This window comes from Python bivittatus, unplaced genomic scaffold, assembly GCF_059951505.1.
Source record: "Python bivittatus isolate LINGU-HERP-01145 unplaced genomic scaffold, Pbiv_v1 ctg000200_np1212, whole genome shotgun sequence".
NCBI classification, from domain to species: Eukaryota; Metazoa; Chordata; class Lepidosauria; order Squamata; family Pythonidae; genus Python; species Python bivittatus.
The window spans coordinates 4,906,323-4,926,474 of NW_028277040.1; the positions used below are offsets into that span (position 1 = coordinate 4,906,323).

Genomic DNA, 20,152 nt, shown 5'->3' on the forward strand with positions numbered 1-20,152 from the left:
GTAAACCATTACCAGAGATCTTGTAGCAGGAACTCAAAATCTAGTGATGTAAGCAGGAGGAAGAAGTGCTATAGCCACTGAAAAAAAGACATGCGGCATTGCTTACTTAAAGCCCCATCCTGTCCCCCCAAGGACAATAGCTGCTACCAGGATGGCACCAGCGATGGAACCTATTATAAGATTGGTGGCGCTAGGACCTGTGACAAAGGATGACGGGAAGAAAGAAATCAGAACCAACCACTTAATTAGTTCACATCCAGGGAAATGTAGTAAAACAATTTAAAATAAGTGTGCTATTAAATTATTTGAAAGAAACATTTTCAAAAGGGCCAAAGTTATTTAGAAACTATATGAAGAAAAAAGTTTGAAAATAGATGAATTATCTATCATGCTTCCATATACAAATTAACGCTTCTCTAGATATTTCTTACTAATGAAACTCCGGACTCCAGTTTAAACTTACCTAAACATTTATAATGCCACAGATACCTTACAATGTTGCAATATTCAAATGTTTTTAAATAAAAAAGTCAGATGGTATATTTCTCTGCTTGGTAGAGAACTAACTTTTTAAATTATTGGATGAAGTTTGGAAGAATTTTGGAGAGCGAACGAAAAAAGCAGCATCAGGAGAAAACCGGGGGAAATTACCAAAGATAACTGAAAATAACAACTAAAAAGCAGTAATAGCCATGTTGGTACATGAAAATAAGTCCAAAACCTGTAACTGGGTGATAGAAGTTCAAATGACTAGTCCTGGGTCCTATTCTTTAGAATTTTATTTACATTCCATGTACACTGAAAAAGATTTTTTTTTTGTTAGCTAAATAAATATCTCTTGTAACATTGTAAAAACATTGTGTACTTGAGTATTTTCATCAAAGCTGACCCTTAAAACAATAAACACCGTCACTATTTTACTTCTCAATTGCAATCACAAAAAATGATATAAATCTGATTTAATCCTTCTGCTTAGATTCACAGTGTAGGCCATTAAAAGCAAGACACAGCCCTAGAGATTATTTTGAGCATGTGCTACTGCTACTAAAAATTCAGAGTTAAAAACTAATATGGACATCTAAAAAAAGGTCTGTTTTAAATTTTAAAAAACAGGATTTTGCTGAAGTGCTATAGGAAATTGTTATTATTGATAGAGCAATTCTTTATTTTGTCTCAGTCCTAATGCTTAGAAGCATGCTCATCTTTTTTTATTCCCTCCCTGCCTCACCCTAGAGATAGTCAGCTTTGTTAAGTGTAAGTGACAGAAAAGATGGGGTGCCTGACAGTAACCTTCCTGCAAACAAATGCTATCAAAACTAAGAACACTTTGTATTTACAATTTGAGAAATTCCCCATGGTCCTTCTTGGCAGGCAGGTGAATTATTTTTTGTGCGTAGTATACTTCTTGGCTTGAAGGTCATCTTTAGACCATCTACCCACAGAAGAACTTAACTTGAGTCAACCTTGCTGCACTAGGGTGAATATCTAATAATGAAGTCAAGATATACTTTTGCAAACATCTTTCCTTATGAAAATGGTGACATGCAAATATAAAAAGATTGTTTTTGGCAATTTAGAGAATAGCAAATTCGATAATCCAAACTGGATGCCTGTAACAGTGGTGGGATGAATCAAATTAATTCCCTTTGCCAATGACAGAATTAATCTGCCAAATGACTGCTAGGTAAAAACACCTCTGCTATTACATTCTGCCTAATGCAATATAAAAAATTAATTCCTCTAATAAGGGCTATCATACTTTTCTTTACTTCAGACTATTACAAAGAATCTCCACCAGCATCTTAACATCCAGCCTGATGAAGAATGATAGTTTCCTCATTTAATTATGTTTCAGCTGCTGTTAGATAGAAATATAATGCTACTTAGTTACTCAAGTTTTACTGAAAATTATAATAGTTTTGGATTCATAATGAATTTTCTGCAGCATGCACATATTCATAATTTCTTAAAACAAAACAGTACTTAAAGTATAGGCAGATCACTCACTGATGCAAAAAAAAAAAAAATAGTAAGCAGTCATTATTTATGGTGGTATGACTACTAATAACAACAAAGCAATTTTGATTTTAAGAAAAGCTTAGATGATTCATAATAAGAAAGTTAGGTCCTCTCCTCCTCCCTACAACCACCAGTGACCACTAAAGCCATATGGTAATTGAAATTTCCCCCTCTATGACTGATAAGTGCATTCTGGCTTTAGAAGAGAATCTCTAATGTTGAAAACTCCCACAGGCTCCTGACCCTGCCATCTTTGGTAGCTTGGTCTTCCCGGCATCAGAAATGCCACCGTCGGGTAGAAGGAAAGAGGCAGGATAGCAACTGAGCAGACAGCATGTTTTGAGAGTAGGTGGAGTCATTTGGTTTCAAGCCTTCCCAGCTGGCAAAGTCTGCTTGTGTGTGTTTGTAGGCCAATTGCAGGAATGTGGTGATGGAGGACGGAGAGAAACATTTTTTCCCTCTTAATTTTATCCTGCTTATTATTACTACATTACGTGTGACTGTGGTGGGGAAAAGGGATTAAGTATGTTGCTTTCATGAACTCTCTGAAGTTAACTTAGCTGAGGATCTAAGATGATAAGGGTAATGGTGGTGGTGATGATGACGACGATGACGATGATGATGATACCGTTTTTAAATCTTGGAGTTCCAGATATGACAAAATTTCCAGAAGGATGGATGGATACATAGATCCAGTGTCATGGAAAATGTGCAGCTGTTTGAAAAATCTGCTATTCTAGAAATAACAGAATAATTTGTCGACCTTAAAAACACAGCTCAGCAGGCAAAATATGTAAGAGCATGTATTATTTAAAAGGAAACCAAATGAAAAGAACAACTAATTCTAGTAATATTCCTACAAAGAATACTAAATTCCTAAATGACTGCACTTATTTTTAACCAAATGTATGGTTGACACATCAATATGTATGTCAGCAACACCCATTCTAACTATTTCAAAATAATTCATCTCATGTAATGTAAATATCCATAATGGCCCTGATCTTGTTTTAGTGACACACAACAACAGATAAGCCCAGAGGAAGATCCCTATGATCCTCAAAATAGCCTCTAGCCTGGCCAAGGGAACCTACATGAGCCTCCAGCACAGCTGGGAGCGCACATCCAGATGCGCACACTGGCTCTACGTGAAGAAAACTGTTTCCATGTGCAGAGCTCCCTTGCTCAACTGAGGTGCAACAAAATCATACGTTACTGGTCTAGACAACTGAAAATCCGGGAAAAACAAAAAACAAAAAATAGTTAAATGAACCGCAGTTCCCAGGAAATTCTAGCTTTTAATTATTTAATTTATATATGTTTACTTACTATTCCTCTGAATGCTTCCGGCAGTAAACCAAATTATATCAAGTAGTCTAAGTGGTCTATTCCACTAATTTTTAAAACTGTAATAATTTTTTGAAACCTTGTTTATAATTTAGAGCACTGAAAATATATAAACATTGAATTGTATTAATTATGGTGATACAAAACTCACAAACTATTGTTTTATGCCCCACATTATCCCAGACAGGAGAGAGTTAAACACTGCATGAGCATATCACATGACACAGACATTCAAATCACACGACAAATACAGTCACCACGGAACACAGCGCTAGTTGGAGTACACAGAGGGATCAGATGCGTACAGTTACCTCACACAGTAGGCACCAAACATAAAACTCTGAAACTAATAAATATGCTTACTCTATTCCCCACCCTGTGCCTCCAAATATCACCCCCAGTGCCAGAATGGTCCCTGCCACTGCATCTATAAGCCTGTTAGTGGCCATGCTCACTGTATAGAGGGAAGAGGGAAGATCTTTTAAAAAGAAAGTCATTGCATACATAGCAATCAGAAAAGAAAAATTATATGGCATTCAAAATGATATACCATTTTCTGTAATTCATTTATAGATAATTCATTTTAGCAGTTCTAGAAATAATTCAGCATATCTATTTTAACTGTAATTTATTTTAAAAATTTATCAATGTTTTGTAACTCATGCATATTATCTATGGGTGAAGCTGTAGCAAGGAAGATGATAGGCCTGGATTAACTGCAGTTTTGCAGCTCCTTTACAGCTGCATGCACTGTAGGAGATGGTCCATTTAAATGGTGCTTCTCTTCTCTTTACGTAACCAACTATAATTCTCCTTTTTCAGGGCCTTACCAAATGGCTAGCTTTATATAGAAAATATGCATCAGCTTCCTGTTGAAAATAATGACTGGTACACATACTCCAAGGACGATCCCAGGAGAGGAAAGAAAGGACATTTTGTTCAACTGTCAACTAATACTGTTCCGTAAATACATCAATGCCCATAAAGGGATGCACTCCACATCTAGGGAATACAGACTGTTTAAAAAACACATATCCTACAACCAAATAACAACACTCTTGTGTACTAATGGAAATAATTATTGCATTATGACCAATGAGCCAAACAGCCAAGAAAAGCTTGATTATGGTCTTTACAAAGTTTTAAAAACACTGCCTAAATGTGACTAATATTTAAGATTTTTAAAAGCATAATGTGAAAAATGTTATCCAAATCATTCCAGGCTATATAGCAATGTAGAAACTATAGGAAAAACAGAGAAAAAAAATCCATGGGTATGAATCTATGCAGACTCTGAGCTATCTGCCACTATTGCAAATGGTTCTGTAGGAGGATTCCTCCAGCTTTCCACCAGCACATGAAGCAGTTCCTAGTCAACATCATGCAAATTGTTCATCAATAGCTTGGCTGGGCAAGAAACAGAGGGCCCCAGGTGGCTGCCTGCTCACAAACTTACCACTTCATGCATCAAGTTAAGTGGGTTCCCCACTGATGGTTATGCACCAATACATTTATTAACGATGGGACATAAATCTTTTGTTGCAATCTATTAATGTATCGTGCTCAACATAAAATTCATTTATGCTGGTATCACTTGAATCTGTCCTTATTCTTCACAACTAGAACTGGCAGTTTCCATAGTACTGGACTGTCCTTCCCAATCAGAAACACATAAGTGCAATAGGCTTCAGCTGTTTCTAATGACTAAAATTTTAACTGCAAATATAAATGGATGTCCTTTCCAGTTTCTAAGTAAGTGTAACAATCTAGCTTACATTTTGCACTTAAAGTGAAATCCTCGAGGATTTCCTTCCAAAAAGCAAGAAATAGAGATAGTATCTATTTGAAATCCATGTTGATTTAAAATATACATCTTGGAGATTGCTCCTCTCTCTCCATGAAAGAATATCACGCGAAGATGATAACCAGTTGGTATATTCCAACTACCCTGGGATTACAGAAAGGAAAGGGAAATACACCAATCCATCAACCAGAATATTAAAGGTTGTTGGTTTGCAAGTTGGAATTATTTTTCTTTATATTATGGCATCATATCATTAACTTTGTAAAAGTTAATTTGAAAGATAGGCTATACTCAGTAAGAATCAAAAGCAATTTGAATTCAAGAGGAAAAATGGGATATAATATAATAACATATCAACATTCATATGGGGATCTTCCCAAATTTTTATGGGATTAGAACATCTTTCGGAGATTAGGTTCAAAAGTATCCTTCTGAAGGATTTTGGTTTTGACTGTGTGGAATATCCTTGCTCGAGAAAAGAAAAGTGATCTGAGGAATGTGCTTCTGTCTCTGCAAAGTACAAGATGTGCAGTACTACCTAATCTCTTGCCAGAGTGTCGAATAATGTCTTCTTCTAGCTCTCACAGAACTTCGCCAATGCTAGAATATCTTCCACTGAGGTCTCTCTGGGTCACTTACGGTATTTTACTAAATAAAGACCAAATTGTGTTTTAACTTCCCAATAGCTCTCTAGCTTCAAATTCACAATGAAATTTATTATCTTATCTGCCTGGAAATTATTTTATTGGGAAAAGTTTTTAAATATTGATTGTACGATAATCTCTTGCAGTTCTAGCTGTTAATAATATATTTCCAAGTTTATCTCTGACTCTAATTTTAGAACCTGAAATATATAAAAAGGCTAAGGACTAAAGCAGTAAAAGCAAATTAGTTCTCTTAAAATAACAGGATGGTTTGCATAATGTTTGTTATAATAGGTACTCTTGCATAGTATGAAGATTTTCAACTTTTCAATTTTTACCAAAATCTCATAACTATTGCTTTACATAAACACAGCAGTCTTCTGAAATCCACAGCTGAAATACTTTTACATTTTCAGAATGTTACAGTTACAGTGCATAGGAAAAACCTTTTTCTAGGAAAGCTTTTAGTATAACACTGAAAATATTGTTGTTTATGAAAGTTTTTAAAATAGCTACTGATTGGTTAGATAAAAAATGAAAGCAAATTAATGAACATTCTAAAATACTGCAGATTTTTAAAGATTAAAATTATCTTTAGAGTATGGCCCATCACCAGGGCTAGGGTCACAATCTCCCTTATGAATATGCTGCTAGATATGGATGGAAAAGCATGGTTGTGTAGGCAGAATTTTATTTTCCAAATTCAAATTATAATTTGCATTTTGTAAGAGAAATGCACTATACTATTTTAAAACTAGGAACTGGAAAACTGGGAGGCAAAGACATGGCTGTCTTTCATTTCTATTATACAAATCTCTTCTTTGGAAACTGGCTTTAATGTTCTTGAAATACTATCTTGTTCCCATTTGCTCCCATTGTCTCCTACTCTACAATTCCATATCTTTACCAAGTCTGGGTTTATCCAAGAGTTCCAAAAGATTTTCCAAATCAGATTTTCCCTCAGACTCATTAGAATTCTTTTTTTTTTTTCCACAAAGCATTTTTTGTTATTTTAGAAATAAGAAAGGATCATCAAAACATGTCACAGCAGGACAAATTTTCTGATACTTGATTCTCAGTGAATTTTATATCTTGAGGAATGAACTCCTTCCAGAGAGAAATCCTTCTCTCACTAGAAATTAGAGTCCCTGAGATCATCACATCTTAAGTGGCACTTTTATTACATGGAGTATGTATCTTTTATTACTGCAGCTTCTATTTAGGGAAAGGCTAAGGCTGGCGAGAGAGAGAGAAAGATTCCACTAAGGCTTTCTTTTTGTTATAAAATGGCACAGTACTGGAAGATCCTTAAAACATCGTTGTACCAGTTTCTAGTGCCAGTTCCATGGGTTCTCTGGTCCTCTCCTGTCACCATTTATGAACATCTGATCACTTTTACATGAATTTAATGAATTTCTATCACCTACTTTAGCTTTACTCCTCTTGAAATTTTCATATTTTTACAATCTAACATTCCATTCTTTTGTTAAGGTAAATTAAAAACTATATAAATTGAATGCTCTGTAACTCCATACATGCAGTATATCTATCAGAATTAATTTCTGAATAATGGTGAATCCAGAATTTCATGCCATTCAGAAAGTAACCCACTATCAGTAGACTGTATTCTAATAGCCACTATTCCCCCAACCCCCCAATTTATGGATTTATGGTTGAATTAAATGGATTCTAACATCTTAGATGGTAAGAATGGGCATGAAAATTCATTAATAAAATTCAAAATCATTCAAATTTCCAAATGATGCCTGCTTTAAAAATGCAAAGTGATACTCAGTCATATTTGAGTATTTATACTCAATTTATTGAATTATATACTATTTTTATTAGTGTACATTTGAGATCCTATAGTGGGTTCAAAGAGGCTTTTTTGCATTCAGAACATTTAAATCAATAGTCATGCAGAAGTTAGACAAAAATCTATTAAGTTTGCAAAAATAAAAGATCAGTAATATATTAATATTCTGTCACTTTCATTTTGTTAGGTTAGTGATAAATGATTTAAGGCTTTAATTCCTATATACATTTACATAGTAACAAATCCAATTAAATTCAATAGGATGTCTGTACACAGAAGACTGTGCTAGAAATGACCTCTGAGAGTCTCCAAGAATATTGGATTACTTCCATATATATGTAATTTTAATAAAGGGTTTTAGGCATTAAAATGTAAGAATTTAATCTTTATGATGATATAAACATACACATACACACATTTAAAATGTTAGGCATTTTGTTAGACTGACAGGTAAAATTATTATTGGGATTAGTTATAACAAAATATATTTCCTGTATTTTAGAAAAATAAAAAAAAACCCAAAATAAAATATTTTCATGTCAGTGAAATACCTCATGAACAATACAGATAAAAACTTATGTACCACGAAATAAAATATACATTAATGATTTAATCGTTTTCAAATGCTTTGATACAAATGTTCCTGTTAACAGTATAATTATATGTGGAAAAAGGAACTGAAATCACACAAACCCTTTGGTCCGCTTGGTTTCTCTGAGTCATCTTTCCTTCTAGGATCAAACATGCTACAATCTGTTCCTGCCCAAGTAGTGTTACAAATGCAGGTGGCTTCATTACTGCACACCTAAAAGAAATGTTGGTATGTATTAGCGTATCATGAAAAGAGCACCTTGGAGGAGATTAAGTAGAATAAGGGCTTCTATTTGATGTCTTTGGCCACATGCAGTCAGACGTACAAAGAGATCTCATCATCACAGGAGAATCTGACCTGCCTAGGGGTTCCTTCAGAAGTACTCGCATCTGTATGTGGTTTCCCAGTTAGCGTAGAAATACAAGGCAATGAGCTGTTAATGACTCACAAATAAAAATGCTTGGATTACATTCTGGAACAAAAAAGAATCTCAATGTTTTCTGTGATCGCAGCTGAAAAAAGGTAAATAAAATTGTTCCATGGCTTGTGTATTTTTGACTGCCTATACACAGATTGAAGAACCATTGTGTATTTTCATAGGCAAAAAGACATGTTATTTTAGGAAAAAACATTCTGACATATCAGAAAAGGAAACATTTTGATGCTGCTTTCAGTCAAGAGTTAACCTATTAACCGTTTAGATAATCACATAAGAAACAAAAATAATTTAATATATAAAAAAACAACAACAATTCAAACTTGTATGCTGCCTGACTCACAATGGCTCACGATATCTCACAAATACCTGGACACAGGCTCAAGAAATAGAATGAATACTGATATAATGTTCCCACAACTTGTTCAATACTTTTAGATACTGGTAAAAATGACCAGAATGGCTGCCATCCTGGAGCTGGGAATATTCTAGCTAGGAAAGGAAAAGGAGACAGTAGTATAGCAAGATCTCTTCATTTGCACCGTTCGCACACTACTAAGGAAACATCATGATCCTTTAGGGTTGTCTCATATCAGTTTCAGCCAAAGGGCACAGTCTGCGCCCCACAGAGGGGAGGGAGGTGAATTATACCTACCAGCTAAAAAGCTGTATTTCAGCTGATGGCAATCTTCCCTTAGAAGTCTGCCAAACTTGGTGCTGCGTGTAACTCTATTAATTATGGCTGTGTACAATATTTCTATTTTATGTCTTTCCAGAACAATGTTGTTCTGTTCCAGGAGTAAATAGTAGAAGACGAAAAAAAAATCTCCAAGCAAGGCTAAGTTAATGAAAGTTAAACCCTGAGATGAAAGGCCAATTTCTTGTACGTACATCTTATTAGTCCTTAGGAATTTTTGCTTCCTGTCTTCATGTGCAGAGATATGCATATAGATTATCAGTAAGAAAAATGACTTTCTTTTCTTAGAAAAAAATTCTTTTCTATGAACTAGATATGTCACATATCCTGCTGACCTGGGACTTACCCCATGTCCTGAACAAACTTTTCCATTAGCATCAATAGGACAGCTGCTTATGTTCAAAGACTGAATAGATAGGCATCTTCGGTCCATACACATCATATTAGGACCACATGGAGTCCCATCTTCTACATATCCTAAATCTGTTTCATCATCTAAAAGTACATGTGCACAACTACAAGAAGAAGTTTTAAAATGTTACTAGCATAATTAAACTTCATTGAAATAAATAATGTAAAATATTCATAACATGTATAACCTGAAAATCCAAGTAAGCACCAGGCACTAAAATAATAACATGATTTTTTTTCCACCCTATTTATATTCATGGATGTTTGCTGTTTTGGACAATTCTGTTTGTCCAAATATGAAACATATTCAAATTAAAGAAATTTGGCAACACTGAAATCAGTAATAAAATTCAAATTATCTCAAAGAAGCAATAGAATAATTTCAGATACCAGTACAATGAAAAAATTGTGAAAATTAAAATCATCTAGAATTTATCAAATGTAGTTTTAGCCTTATTTATTGAGAAACAACCCTTCCAAACGTGCTTTAAGTTTTTATATAAATTTTATGTAAACTGAAAAAGCCAGTCTTACACACTGAATCAGATTTTACACACCTGCAGTTCACTACAACACCTTGGTGGAAAAAAGAAGTTGGAATAATTTCTCCCTGAAGGTGACCGATTCGTGGAACCCCATCAAGATTTGCACAAAGCAATAATCCACAGAACACATCACTGTAAAACAAAGCCAAGATACATTAACAAGCTATTTTGTAGAATGAGAAGAGAAAGATTATTTTGAAAAATTAGAAAACTTGCCTCTAGGGAAAGGGAAGTTCCTGTGGGAAGCAGAGGTGGCTGTAGTGAAGTGGGAAATTCTGCCCCTGTATTTTTTATGCCAAGCAAGTCAGTTTAAGAACAATTGAATCCAGCATTCTCAAACTTACTGTTTGTGGCAAGAAATCCATTTGTCTCCATCTTTTCCACAATTTCCCTTCTGTGTACCTTCTGTGTTAAGCTTCTCATAACAGTGTTTATGAGACCCTGAAGCCTCTGTGGAAGAAAATAATGTAATGTCGAAGGCTTTCACGGCCGGCATACGATGGCTGGTGTGGGTCTTCCGGGCTGTGTGGCCGTGGTCTTGAAGTTTTGTTTCCTAACGTTTCGCCAGCACCTGTGACCAGCATCTTCAGAGTGCAGGAGCACAGACAGAGTGCAGGAGCACAGACAGGAGCAGAGAGAACTCCTGTCTGTGCTCCTGCACTCTGAAGATGCCGGTCACAGGTGCTGGTGAAACGTTAGGAAACAAAACTTCAAGAACATGGCCACACAGCCCGGAAGACCCACACCAGCCAAAATAATGTAACTTCCATTAATACTCAAGATTGTTTTATTCACATTTGGTCCCAATGTTTAGTTACATCACAAATAATTCTACTAGAATTAGCTATAGACATACTTGAATAGGTACCAATAGAAGAGAATTAGGGATGCTTAAAACGTTGCCTGTCTCTCTTTAAGATTACAATGCATTTTCTATATTCTTCAAATTATGTGGGATTTTTTTTGTTTTCCCTTTTGTGCAATTTGTTTTCTTTTCCTATTCTTTTTGTTTGTTTTTATTTTCAGTGTTTTACTGTTCACTGTACATTTAAATAAAATAAAAACAAAAACTCAGATATTATTAGTAATAATAACAGTAACAATGTATTATATCATTTACCTTTAAAAAAAAAAAAGTGAATGTCCCCAAAATTTTCCATGTGCATTAAAAATTTAATGCTTGTGTCTGGGATATAAGATTTCTGACTCATATGTATAAAAAACTGAATATTGACTACTAAGAACAAGATGGCAGAAAAACAAAAAAGAAGGCAATATTTTCATACTAAAATCAGGAAGTCTGGGAGATGCTACTTTTTGTCAAGGACCAGAAATCTCAGTAAATGTTGTGTGTTTGCTATTATTTTTATTATTAGCAACTAAGAGAGGACTTATTGGGAATACTATATGAGGGAGAAGAGATTTAATCCTCTCTGTCAAAACTCTGATCTAGATTTGTGGAGGATTTGTAGCAGGGCAACACAGTTCTGCATTCAGATTGGCCCACCCCTGTTTTCAAACATGGTACAGCCAATACTGAGCTTACGATTATTTCTAATATCATAGAAATAATTCATTTTCTTTTGTGTTAAGCATGGATAAACTTTACAAATTTCAGCTAAAACTTTGTTATATCAATATCTACCCAACTTGATTTAGGGAGGGGAGGATAATCCCTCTTCACCAAGAGGATCAATGTAATTTCACCCTGGTTGATTTCTGGGGGAAGTGCCTGTTCCCCAAAATGCCGGAACACTCAGAGACAATACAGGACAACATAAATGCTTTTAAAAAAAATACATTTAAAAAGTTAAAAGAATTCGTATTAAGACTGCACATATAAATTCCAAATAAAAGCGTTTTAAAGGCCTATACAAATTATTTTTATACAGCATTATCTTTTACTTCAGTCACAGTACAATCCTAAAGTGAAAAGCTGATAGGGCATTCTAAGAAATATTTATGAATAAATTAACTTACTATTCCCCCAGATGTATCTGCACTGATTATCCCTTGTCTTACACTCTCCATTGTAGCAACGTCCCTATATAAAAACAAATTGTAGTCAGAATTGTACCATTCCTCTTTCTCCATAAAAAGTCAGACATTGCCATGAGTTTTGCCCCTTTTACTAGCAAGGAGCAAACATTTTCTCTAATAATATTGTTTGGCTTTGCTTTCAAGGTAGTTAGGAAAGCTTCGTTTTCTTTTCACTAAGCTAATAAAATATGAATGTAATTTTATATTTTGCTTCCATGAGATAGGAGATTTGAGAGTTTCCTTTTTATTAAAGAAGACATTAGAATCTGTGAACTCAAGCCTGAATCTATAGATCCTAAGTTGCAAAGCAGAATTTGAAAGAAGATAAACTTGTGGAATAGAGGTCCAAGTATAATAAAGTAAACTCAGAAGATATCAAATAGAGATTAGAATGTAATCCTAGTAACTGCTGAGAAGAAATAATTCATGCAGTGTCCAGTGAATCTTATATTGGATAGAATAATTAGACCAGGAAATGACAAGAGTAAATTAGAGTCGTGAAATTTGCATAACCATTTACTTAAATAGTTCCTGTATTTAAAGAAAGTGTTTTAAAGCTTCAAGTAGCTAACAGCCAAATAACAATTAAAACAGCATAATCATCAAAACAAAAAAGTAAATAACATTCAAAGAACAGTATTGCCTATCAAGCAAGCAGGAGAAATAAACCCTGTAAAAAGTTTTAACAACTTAAGCAGAATCTGTGCTGAAGCCTTTCTGACAGTGGTGTACAACAGTGGCAGTAATAAACAGGCATTAACTGTATTCATAAGGTGAGCATGAGGCATCTACCTCACAGCTGTGGGAGAGGAACGAGGTGCTAGGAAGACGACATTTTGGGTGATTGATGGCACTGCAGTTTAAGGCTCCAGCCGCTGCATATCCCCCCCCCCTTTTTAACTGAAATTGCTGCTTTCAAAAAATGTACAAGTCTGAACAATTGTTTATTCAGCCTTGCACAACTGATACAGTTTGAAAAAAATCCCTTCCTTAATAGCCATCCAGCCTGCTCAGATAACCCATGTGTACATCCTTGAGTGACATCCTGTAAGTGAAATTGAGAGTACTGCAACTTCCAAAAATACTGTACCTGACAATAGGCTACACTCGTGCCGACTCAATTTTAACTTACCTGATTTGAATCACAAGCAAATCCATCTTGTTTATGAAGATTTGATGGGCACTGAAAGGCAAAGTATTCCTTTACTTTAAAAAGCTTGGAATCATTCCTTAGAATTTACTTGCGCTTTCTGTTCTCATAGGGTTTTGCTGGGTGGCGATTGTTTAGAGATATGGGTGGACGGTTATCTAAAATGCAGATGATACCCAGCTCATTTTTTTATCAAATGCAGGTGAGGTACAGATATTCTCAACTGAGCTTGGTCACAGTAATGCCTTCATAGTTCTGAAGTCCTATAATAGGAGGTTTATCACCAAGCAGTGTTAAACCTTTCTGCAGTGGACAATACAAAGACAGATTCATAACCTGACAGTTTGTTGATCTGAAAGTGCTTGTGTAGCTATTATTAGGTACCCATGGCTTTAATTATTTTTTATCAGTTTTAGATGGTATATCAGCTATAAATATATCTTGGAGAGAGCTTGGCTTTGGTAACTGCCTTCTATTTAGGCTACTATGACTATTTTATATAGGTCTGCCTTTAGAACTGTCCCAGGAACTGCTGTTGTTCTAAAATAGAGTTGTAAAATTACTAATTGGAACTGCGTATTTTGATCAAATTATTCCAGTGTTCCAAAGATCAACAGCCAGTTTAGGACTTCTGCATAAATACTTACCTGGAGCTTACTTAAGATCATCTTGGAAGTCCTTTCTGTAGGCTATTACCAAATGTAATTATATAGGCAGTTATTAGCAATGATCCCTCTTGCAGATGTCACTCTATGGAAGACCCTATTTAAAAAGGCACCTGCTGGTACTCTTTGATCACTTTTTCAGTGTAACCCAGCCCTATTAAATAATTATGCATTTTGTTTGATATCTGAGGACTTTGTCTTATGTTTTATTTTGTTAGAAAGAGTCTTTATAATTAAGTCACATTTTACTACATTTTAATCATATTTTATTCCCTTAAACCATCCAGACAGCATATCTGAATGATGGTCATGTAAAAATGATAGGTAGATATGTAGACAGGTAAGTATATAATGGTTCCTGTATTTAGCTGATAACTTAATTTGATTAAATTCCTTGAAGAGATGTCCATTTTAAAATTGCTTAATTATGTCGAATGTGAGCATCACCAATAAAACTACAAATATAATACCAAAATGAATTCTTATCTTTCATTGAAAAAGGAACACTTCTTATAAAACATTGCCTGATGTGACATGTGTGAAGCACTGAAATATCACCAAAGCATCCCTTTCTCCATATAATAATCGTGTTTATTCAAAGAGTATGCATATTAAATAGAAGAATACCCCAACTGTCTTAAAGCTTTCTTGAATAGGGAGCTTATTATATATACACATTGAAATTAACAATCTGAGCAAAAGCTCAGATCCCAAATTGCTCTTCCACAAATGGAAGGATTCTTTCTACTCACAAAAGGCCCGCACTGGTGGAAATGGGGACAGTACCAATTTTTGCTTATTCCTGCTTCCTCCTGCAACCCTTATGGCCACAACTTTCTAGAGCCGGGGGAGGGGGGCAGAAAAGAGAAAAGGCAAAAACTCCCCCTTCTGCACTTGGAATTGCCTTATGAGAAGAGTTCCTTGCACAAGGATTTGTAATCCCAAGCATTAAAGGTAACATGTGGATCCTAAACCTAAATCTGAATTTGGGAATATGTACATCAGTACAGCCTAGGTTGTAGGCATAGAATGTTAGTTTTCTCCACCCCCTCTCAAAATCATATTTTGGTCCTAGCTGAAATAAGTCTAGTATTGTTACGCAAGACAGAGGGAGAGAGATCAGCTCACTGTTAAATCAATATGGAACATACTCAAAATACATTATGTCATTACCTGGCCAGAGTCACCAGTACAGATTTCTGTAATATCACACTCATTAACTGCATAGCGACATTCAAAGCCTCGGGGAAAAAACTGAAAGTCAAAAGATTTTCAGTTAAAAAACAGCTTAATAACAATTTTAAAAACCAAGCATTTAAAATGTTAGCCCTTTATTAGGTGCAAAAATTATTTCATGTAGAAGTATTATTTTTATCCATTGGTAGGAAAACACCTCAGAGAGTGATATGACTTTCAGTGGACACAATTAAGTTGTTGCACCTCTCTGCCTAGGACTCTTTTGATCCTAACAGTAGCCTCTGGTTTTTATTATCTTATGGAATTACATTAAAAGTTTTCTAATTCAGGGCCACTTAGTAAAAATGCAATTAAAATAACTTACAAGGCAAGTTTCATTACAACACGGACCATCACTGCAATGAGCGCCATTAGAAAGGGAGCATTTTTTACAGCATTCTGCATGGCAATCCTAAAGAAAACACATGGTGATATACATTAATGATAAAAGTTAAAAGAAAGAATCTAGTGATTCACTTCTGCTGACAGAATGTTATGTGCAAAACTTGGAAGGAATGATTCCTTTCCTTAGCATCTTACAGTGTACCCTTGGAGTATATTCTTAAGCGCTGGAAGATCCTCCAGAATAAACTTTGAGATTGCACCAGTGGCTATAGCATAGAATGTAGTGGTCCATGGACAGATTTCTCCATTTGCAACATATAATTCCTTGCTTACATATATACATTTGCAAAATAAATGACATGTTGCCTAATTAATATTTATTGATTTATTACATTTGTACCTTGCTGCAATCTAACAGAATCTCAGAGGCTGAAACTGATAATATTCCTGTACTGAATAATATCATACCATACAACAACCTAGAATATGTGCCAAATATATCATAAAAGGTGGAACCAAAATAATTAGTATAATAAATAATATTTAAAATACTGATTATTTTACTTAGGGCTCAGAAACCCCCAGCCCAGACTGCAAGAATATTTTGTTAACAGTTGGGTCAGGCCACTTGGTTAAAATATTTACATATATAGCTTAAGTGAAGGATCAGAAACATAGCTCTGATTAATTAGGAAAAAAACACAAAGCATGTAAGAGAGAACGAAAATTAGAATTAAGATCTGCTCAGCCTTACACCGAGCAAAACAGAACTCTCCAAATGACACTCCTGCTCTGATGATCTAAAAGGGAGTAGGCAGCAATAGAGGAAGGCACACACTTTTTCCATGTGAAGCAAGGCTGAAAGGGCAGATTCCCACCAAAACCTCAGCTCTAGCTCTCTTTGTAAGGCACGTAATCCATATGTAAGAATAACAGAGACCACACAGAAGGGGTATCATTTCCTTCTTTATTGTTGAAGGGGGGGGAAATTTTCTTAGCCTGGCTTTCGCTATCTCGCCTCTGTATTTTGCTTGCGCTAGGAAGAAACTGCCTGAAGGACATGTACACAGAAGACCTTGAGGGGGGAGAGCGCAGGGAAAAGGTCTTGAGGGTAAAGGGGGGAACACTGGTTCAAACTGCCGTAAACTGCCTTATTAATTGCAATCGATTGTCCTTGAAATGCTATAAAAACTGGGTTTGGAATCTTCTTGGTGTGGAGCTGCCCAGAACTTTCGCTGCCCGTGTTTTGGGTTGCTGCCCACCCAGCTCTTCACTCGGCCGATTAAAGAGCTCTTTTCTTTTTAACAGCCTCCGCCTGAATTCTTGGTATTGAATTCCTTAAGATTCAGGTCTACGAACCTTACATTATTTTATGCTCTACGGAAGATGAACAAAACATGAACCTTATGATTAATTATCTACTTTTAAGCTTTCATTTTAAGAATTAAAATACTACCGTTTGGACACCACAGTCACAGTCTTCACCTGGTTCCACATATCCATTTCCACATTCAGTGGCATCAAACAACTGAAAGAAACAAACATATTCTTAAAAAAAAATGTTACAATCTAACCATCCCTAAAAGATTCAGGTACATATTTAAGCGCTGAATGCTTATGTATCTGCTATTCTGAAGTAAATGATTAAAACTGCACATCCGATTTCTGTTGGAGATTTATTTTTCTCAAGAGCAATTTAATAGGGAACAAAACTTCAGAAGAACTGCACCACTGACTTGGGTCTTGTTCCTCTCACTATATTTATCTGGCTCTATAATCTTCTGTTCTTTAGATGGATTGGCTATCCAACTAGAGTAAACAACCACAACTGAGTAAAGATTGTGTGTGTATCTTAAGATAGTTATATCTATGTCTGTTAGGAACTTTGCCCAGCTGCCTCTGTAATGCTTTTCCTTACTAGTTCATCTAATTTACTGAATAAATAGCACTGACATCCAATTTGAATAGCCATTCTTTTCTCTTTCCTGCAGGTCATCAAAGCCAGAGATACTTTCATGTGGTAAAAACAGAAATGCCTCTAAAAGCTTAAAGCAGCAGCTGAAACAGGAAGTTGTTCGTTTAAGTGGTTTCCCAAAGACAAAGCTATTGCTAGTGCCTCTTAAAGGAGCAAAAATCTCAACTTCACTGAAAAGCATGTTCAGTGGATGCTCTTAAATCCAAAGTGAAGATATCCTGTGCACCTGGGGAGAAGCATAATTCCTGGAAGCCTCTTACTTCCTTGAATATAATTCATTATTGGCTAGGAGATGTCATGTGCTAGCATTGTCCATCCTAGGCTTATGGAGCAAATACAAAACACAAATACAAAAAGTTAATTAGTAGGTAGCTGTTCATAGAAGCTAGCTAAAGTAATACATATGAACAGACTGTACCCAGTCTGTTAGGCTTCCATGGAGGGAAACTCTGCCCCAGAGACAGGTAAAAAAGAATTTCCCCTCAGCACATAATACTACATGGTATAAAGTTAGACTTTGGCCCAGTCACTGTAACTGAAATCACAATGTTATTGTGAGGCCAAAATCCTGGGGTGGGGAAGAAACCACATATGTCACTTGAAGGTCCTGGACTAAGTTGGAATGCAAATGAAAATAATTATTTATTGTTCTTTTTCTCTTATTATGCTAAATCTATGTGTAAGTCAGAGCAGGGGTGGAAGTGTGCAAAAGAAATGACATTTTCCCCCTTCTTTTCTCCATTTCCTTCCCAATTTTTTCTCCACTCAAAATGTACCATCACTCAATTTGCCACCTTCATCAAAGGACTATAAAGAATGCACCTTTGTAGGTCTGTTGAAAAGACAAGAACCTCCCCCTCGGAGTAAAAAATCTCTGTATTCAGCAATGCTACACCTTGAGAATTTTCTGGGGTGATAGACACTGAAAGAAAACAACAGCAAAATATTACAGAAATGCTTCATAGCACAGGCATAAAGAAATAGCTAGTTTTTTAAAAAGCAAATAGATCAGTACTTTTGCTGATACTTTTATACTTTTATACTTTTATACTTTTGCAGCAGTTATAAATAGTTCAGTTCAAGTTTGCTTAATACAGCCTTTTCATATTTTACACAGATTTTTGGTATTATGTTGTTTCAGACAAAGACGAACACTACATTTAGTCACACTGGGTTAAGCATCTCATTTGCTATCTGAAAGGATATTTTTTTAAACCAGAGATATTTGTTTTCTTTCTTTTTTTCTTTCTTTCTTTCTTTCTTTCTTTCTTTCTTTCTTTCTTTCTTTCTTTCTTTCTTTCGCATTATGAAAAGCAGTTAAAATTGCTTACATCTTTGTGCGCAAGCTGGCAAACCACAAGTATTATAAAATTCTCTGTTTGGGACTGCCTTTGAAGATATTTCAGAAACACAATTTTTTATAGAATTCAGCCATCATGAAGTTTGTAGAACCAGAAAAGCAATCACATTTTACCAATTCAATATCACTTTATTTGGTTCTCAGTTTGTTTCAAGGATCAGTTTAAAATGCTACTTGTGATGGTCAATGTCCTATCTGGAAAGATTGGATTAGTATCACCAGAAATAACAGCTTTTTAATTGTGATTCATATCTATGAATTTTCTGCTCCAAGAATTTAAATTGGCCTCAGCTATTTTAAATAAAGGTCTTTCACTGAACTCTTTAAAAAAAGTCACAGAAAATTTAATGTCTGTGATTTTAACTTTTTAATAGTAGTCTTACCTTGTTTTTTTTCTTTATTTGCTATTTTTAGTGTAATTGCTTTTATCTATTGCTGAAGCTCCCTTTTTGAGGAAATAAAATAGTTGATTTTATAATTATAATTGTTATTTCTTTTGCATTATGTTTACACAAATCAGAATACAGAAATACCTAAGTGAACATTTAGAAATTTTCATCGAACAACATTAAGTCAATATTCAGTTGACAATGAATTCACTTGACCTTGTAGAGTGTGGTTAATACCACAACTACAGAGACAAATGGTAGCACAAGGCATCTATCCTTGCAATTATGCCACTACTATAAGCATATGAGAAAAAAAACAAGTTACATGATCTACCACTATTTCTGGTTTAAACTTGCTTTTTTACCTTTAAAATTATATACCATTCCTATGATCCTCTCTAATTTCTTGCCAGGAAATGATAAGAGAAGCAAGAGAAACAAGCAAGACTTTAAAGTAAAAAATCTTGGAGAAAGAAGAAAAATTATTTGCAAAAATACATTCAGATATGTAGATTATTATTTGTACAAGTAAAAAAAAACCCTGTTGTATTAGAGATACCTTTTCCCTCTATGCTAACAGAAAACAATAGGTTGAGCAATGCACGTTTCTTCCCATGGATCACTTTGTTTTTCATTTGGTCTGGGCAAAATGTAAACAATAATTGAATTGCATAAAGAATA

The 20,152-nt window shown here is 35.0% G+C and overlaps 1 protein-coding gene across 4 annotated transcripts in view; it reads right to left on the reverse strand.

Moving 5' to 3' along the window:
* Window positions 1-20,152, reverse strand: part of ADAM23 (ADAM metallopeptidase domain 23) — an 83,110-nt gene that overhangs the window by 12,430 nt on the left and 50,528 nt on the right. For 2 of the 4 annotated variants that reach the window (XM_088135613.1, XM_088135612.1), the window contains exons 15-25: window positions 18,545-18,644; window positions 17,204-17,275; window positions 15,728-15,814; window positions 15,340-15,420; window positions 13,484-13,534; window positions 12,292-12,355; window positions 10,656-10,761; window positions 10,324-10,443; window positions 9,702-9,870; window positions 8,324-8,435; window positions 107-197 (exon numbers count right to left, since the gene is read on the reverse strand). In XM_088135613.1, coding sequence (XP_087991739.1) covers window positions 107-197; window positions 8,324-8,435; window positions 9,702-9,870; window positions 10,324-10,443; window positions 10,656-10,761; window positions 12,292-12,355; window positions 13,484-13,534; window positions 15,340-15,420; window positions 15,728-15,814; window positions 17,204-17,275; window positions 18,545-18,644 — 1,053 coding nt within the window. Of the gene's footprint in view, window positions 1-102; window positions 198-8,323; window positions 8,436-9,701; window positions 9,871-10,323; window positions 10,444-10,655; window positions 10,762-12,291; window positions 12,356-13,483; window positions 13,535-15,339; window positions 15,421-15,727; window positions 15,815-17,203; window positions 17,276-18,544; window positions 18,645-20,152 lie in introns of those variants that run through there. The other 2 variants (XM_088135614.1, XM_088135615.1) reach the window with 2 other exon arrangements.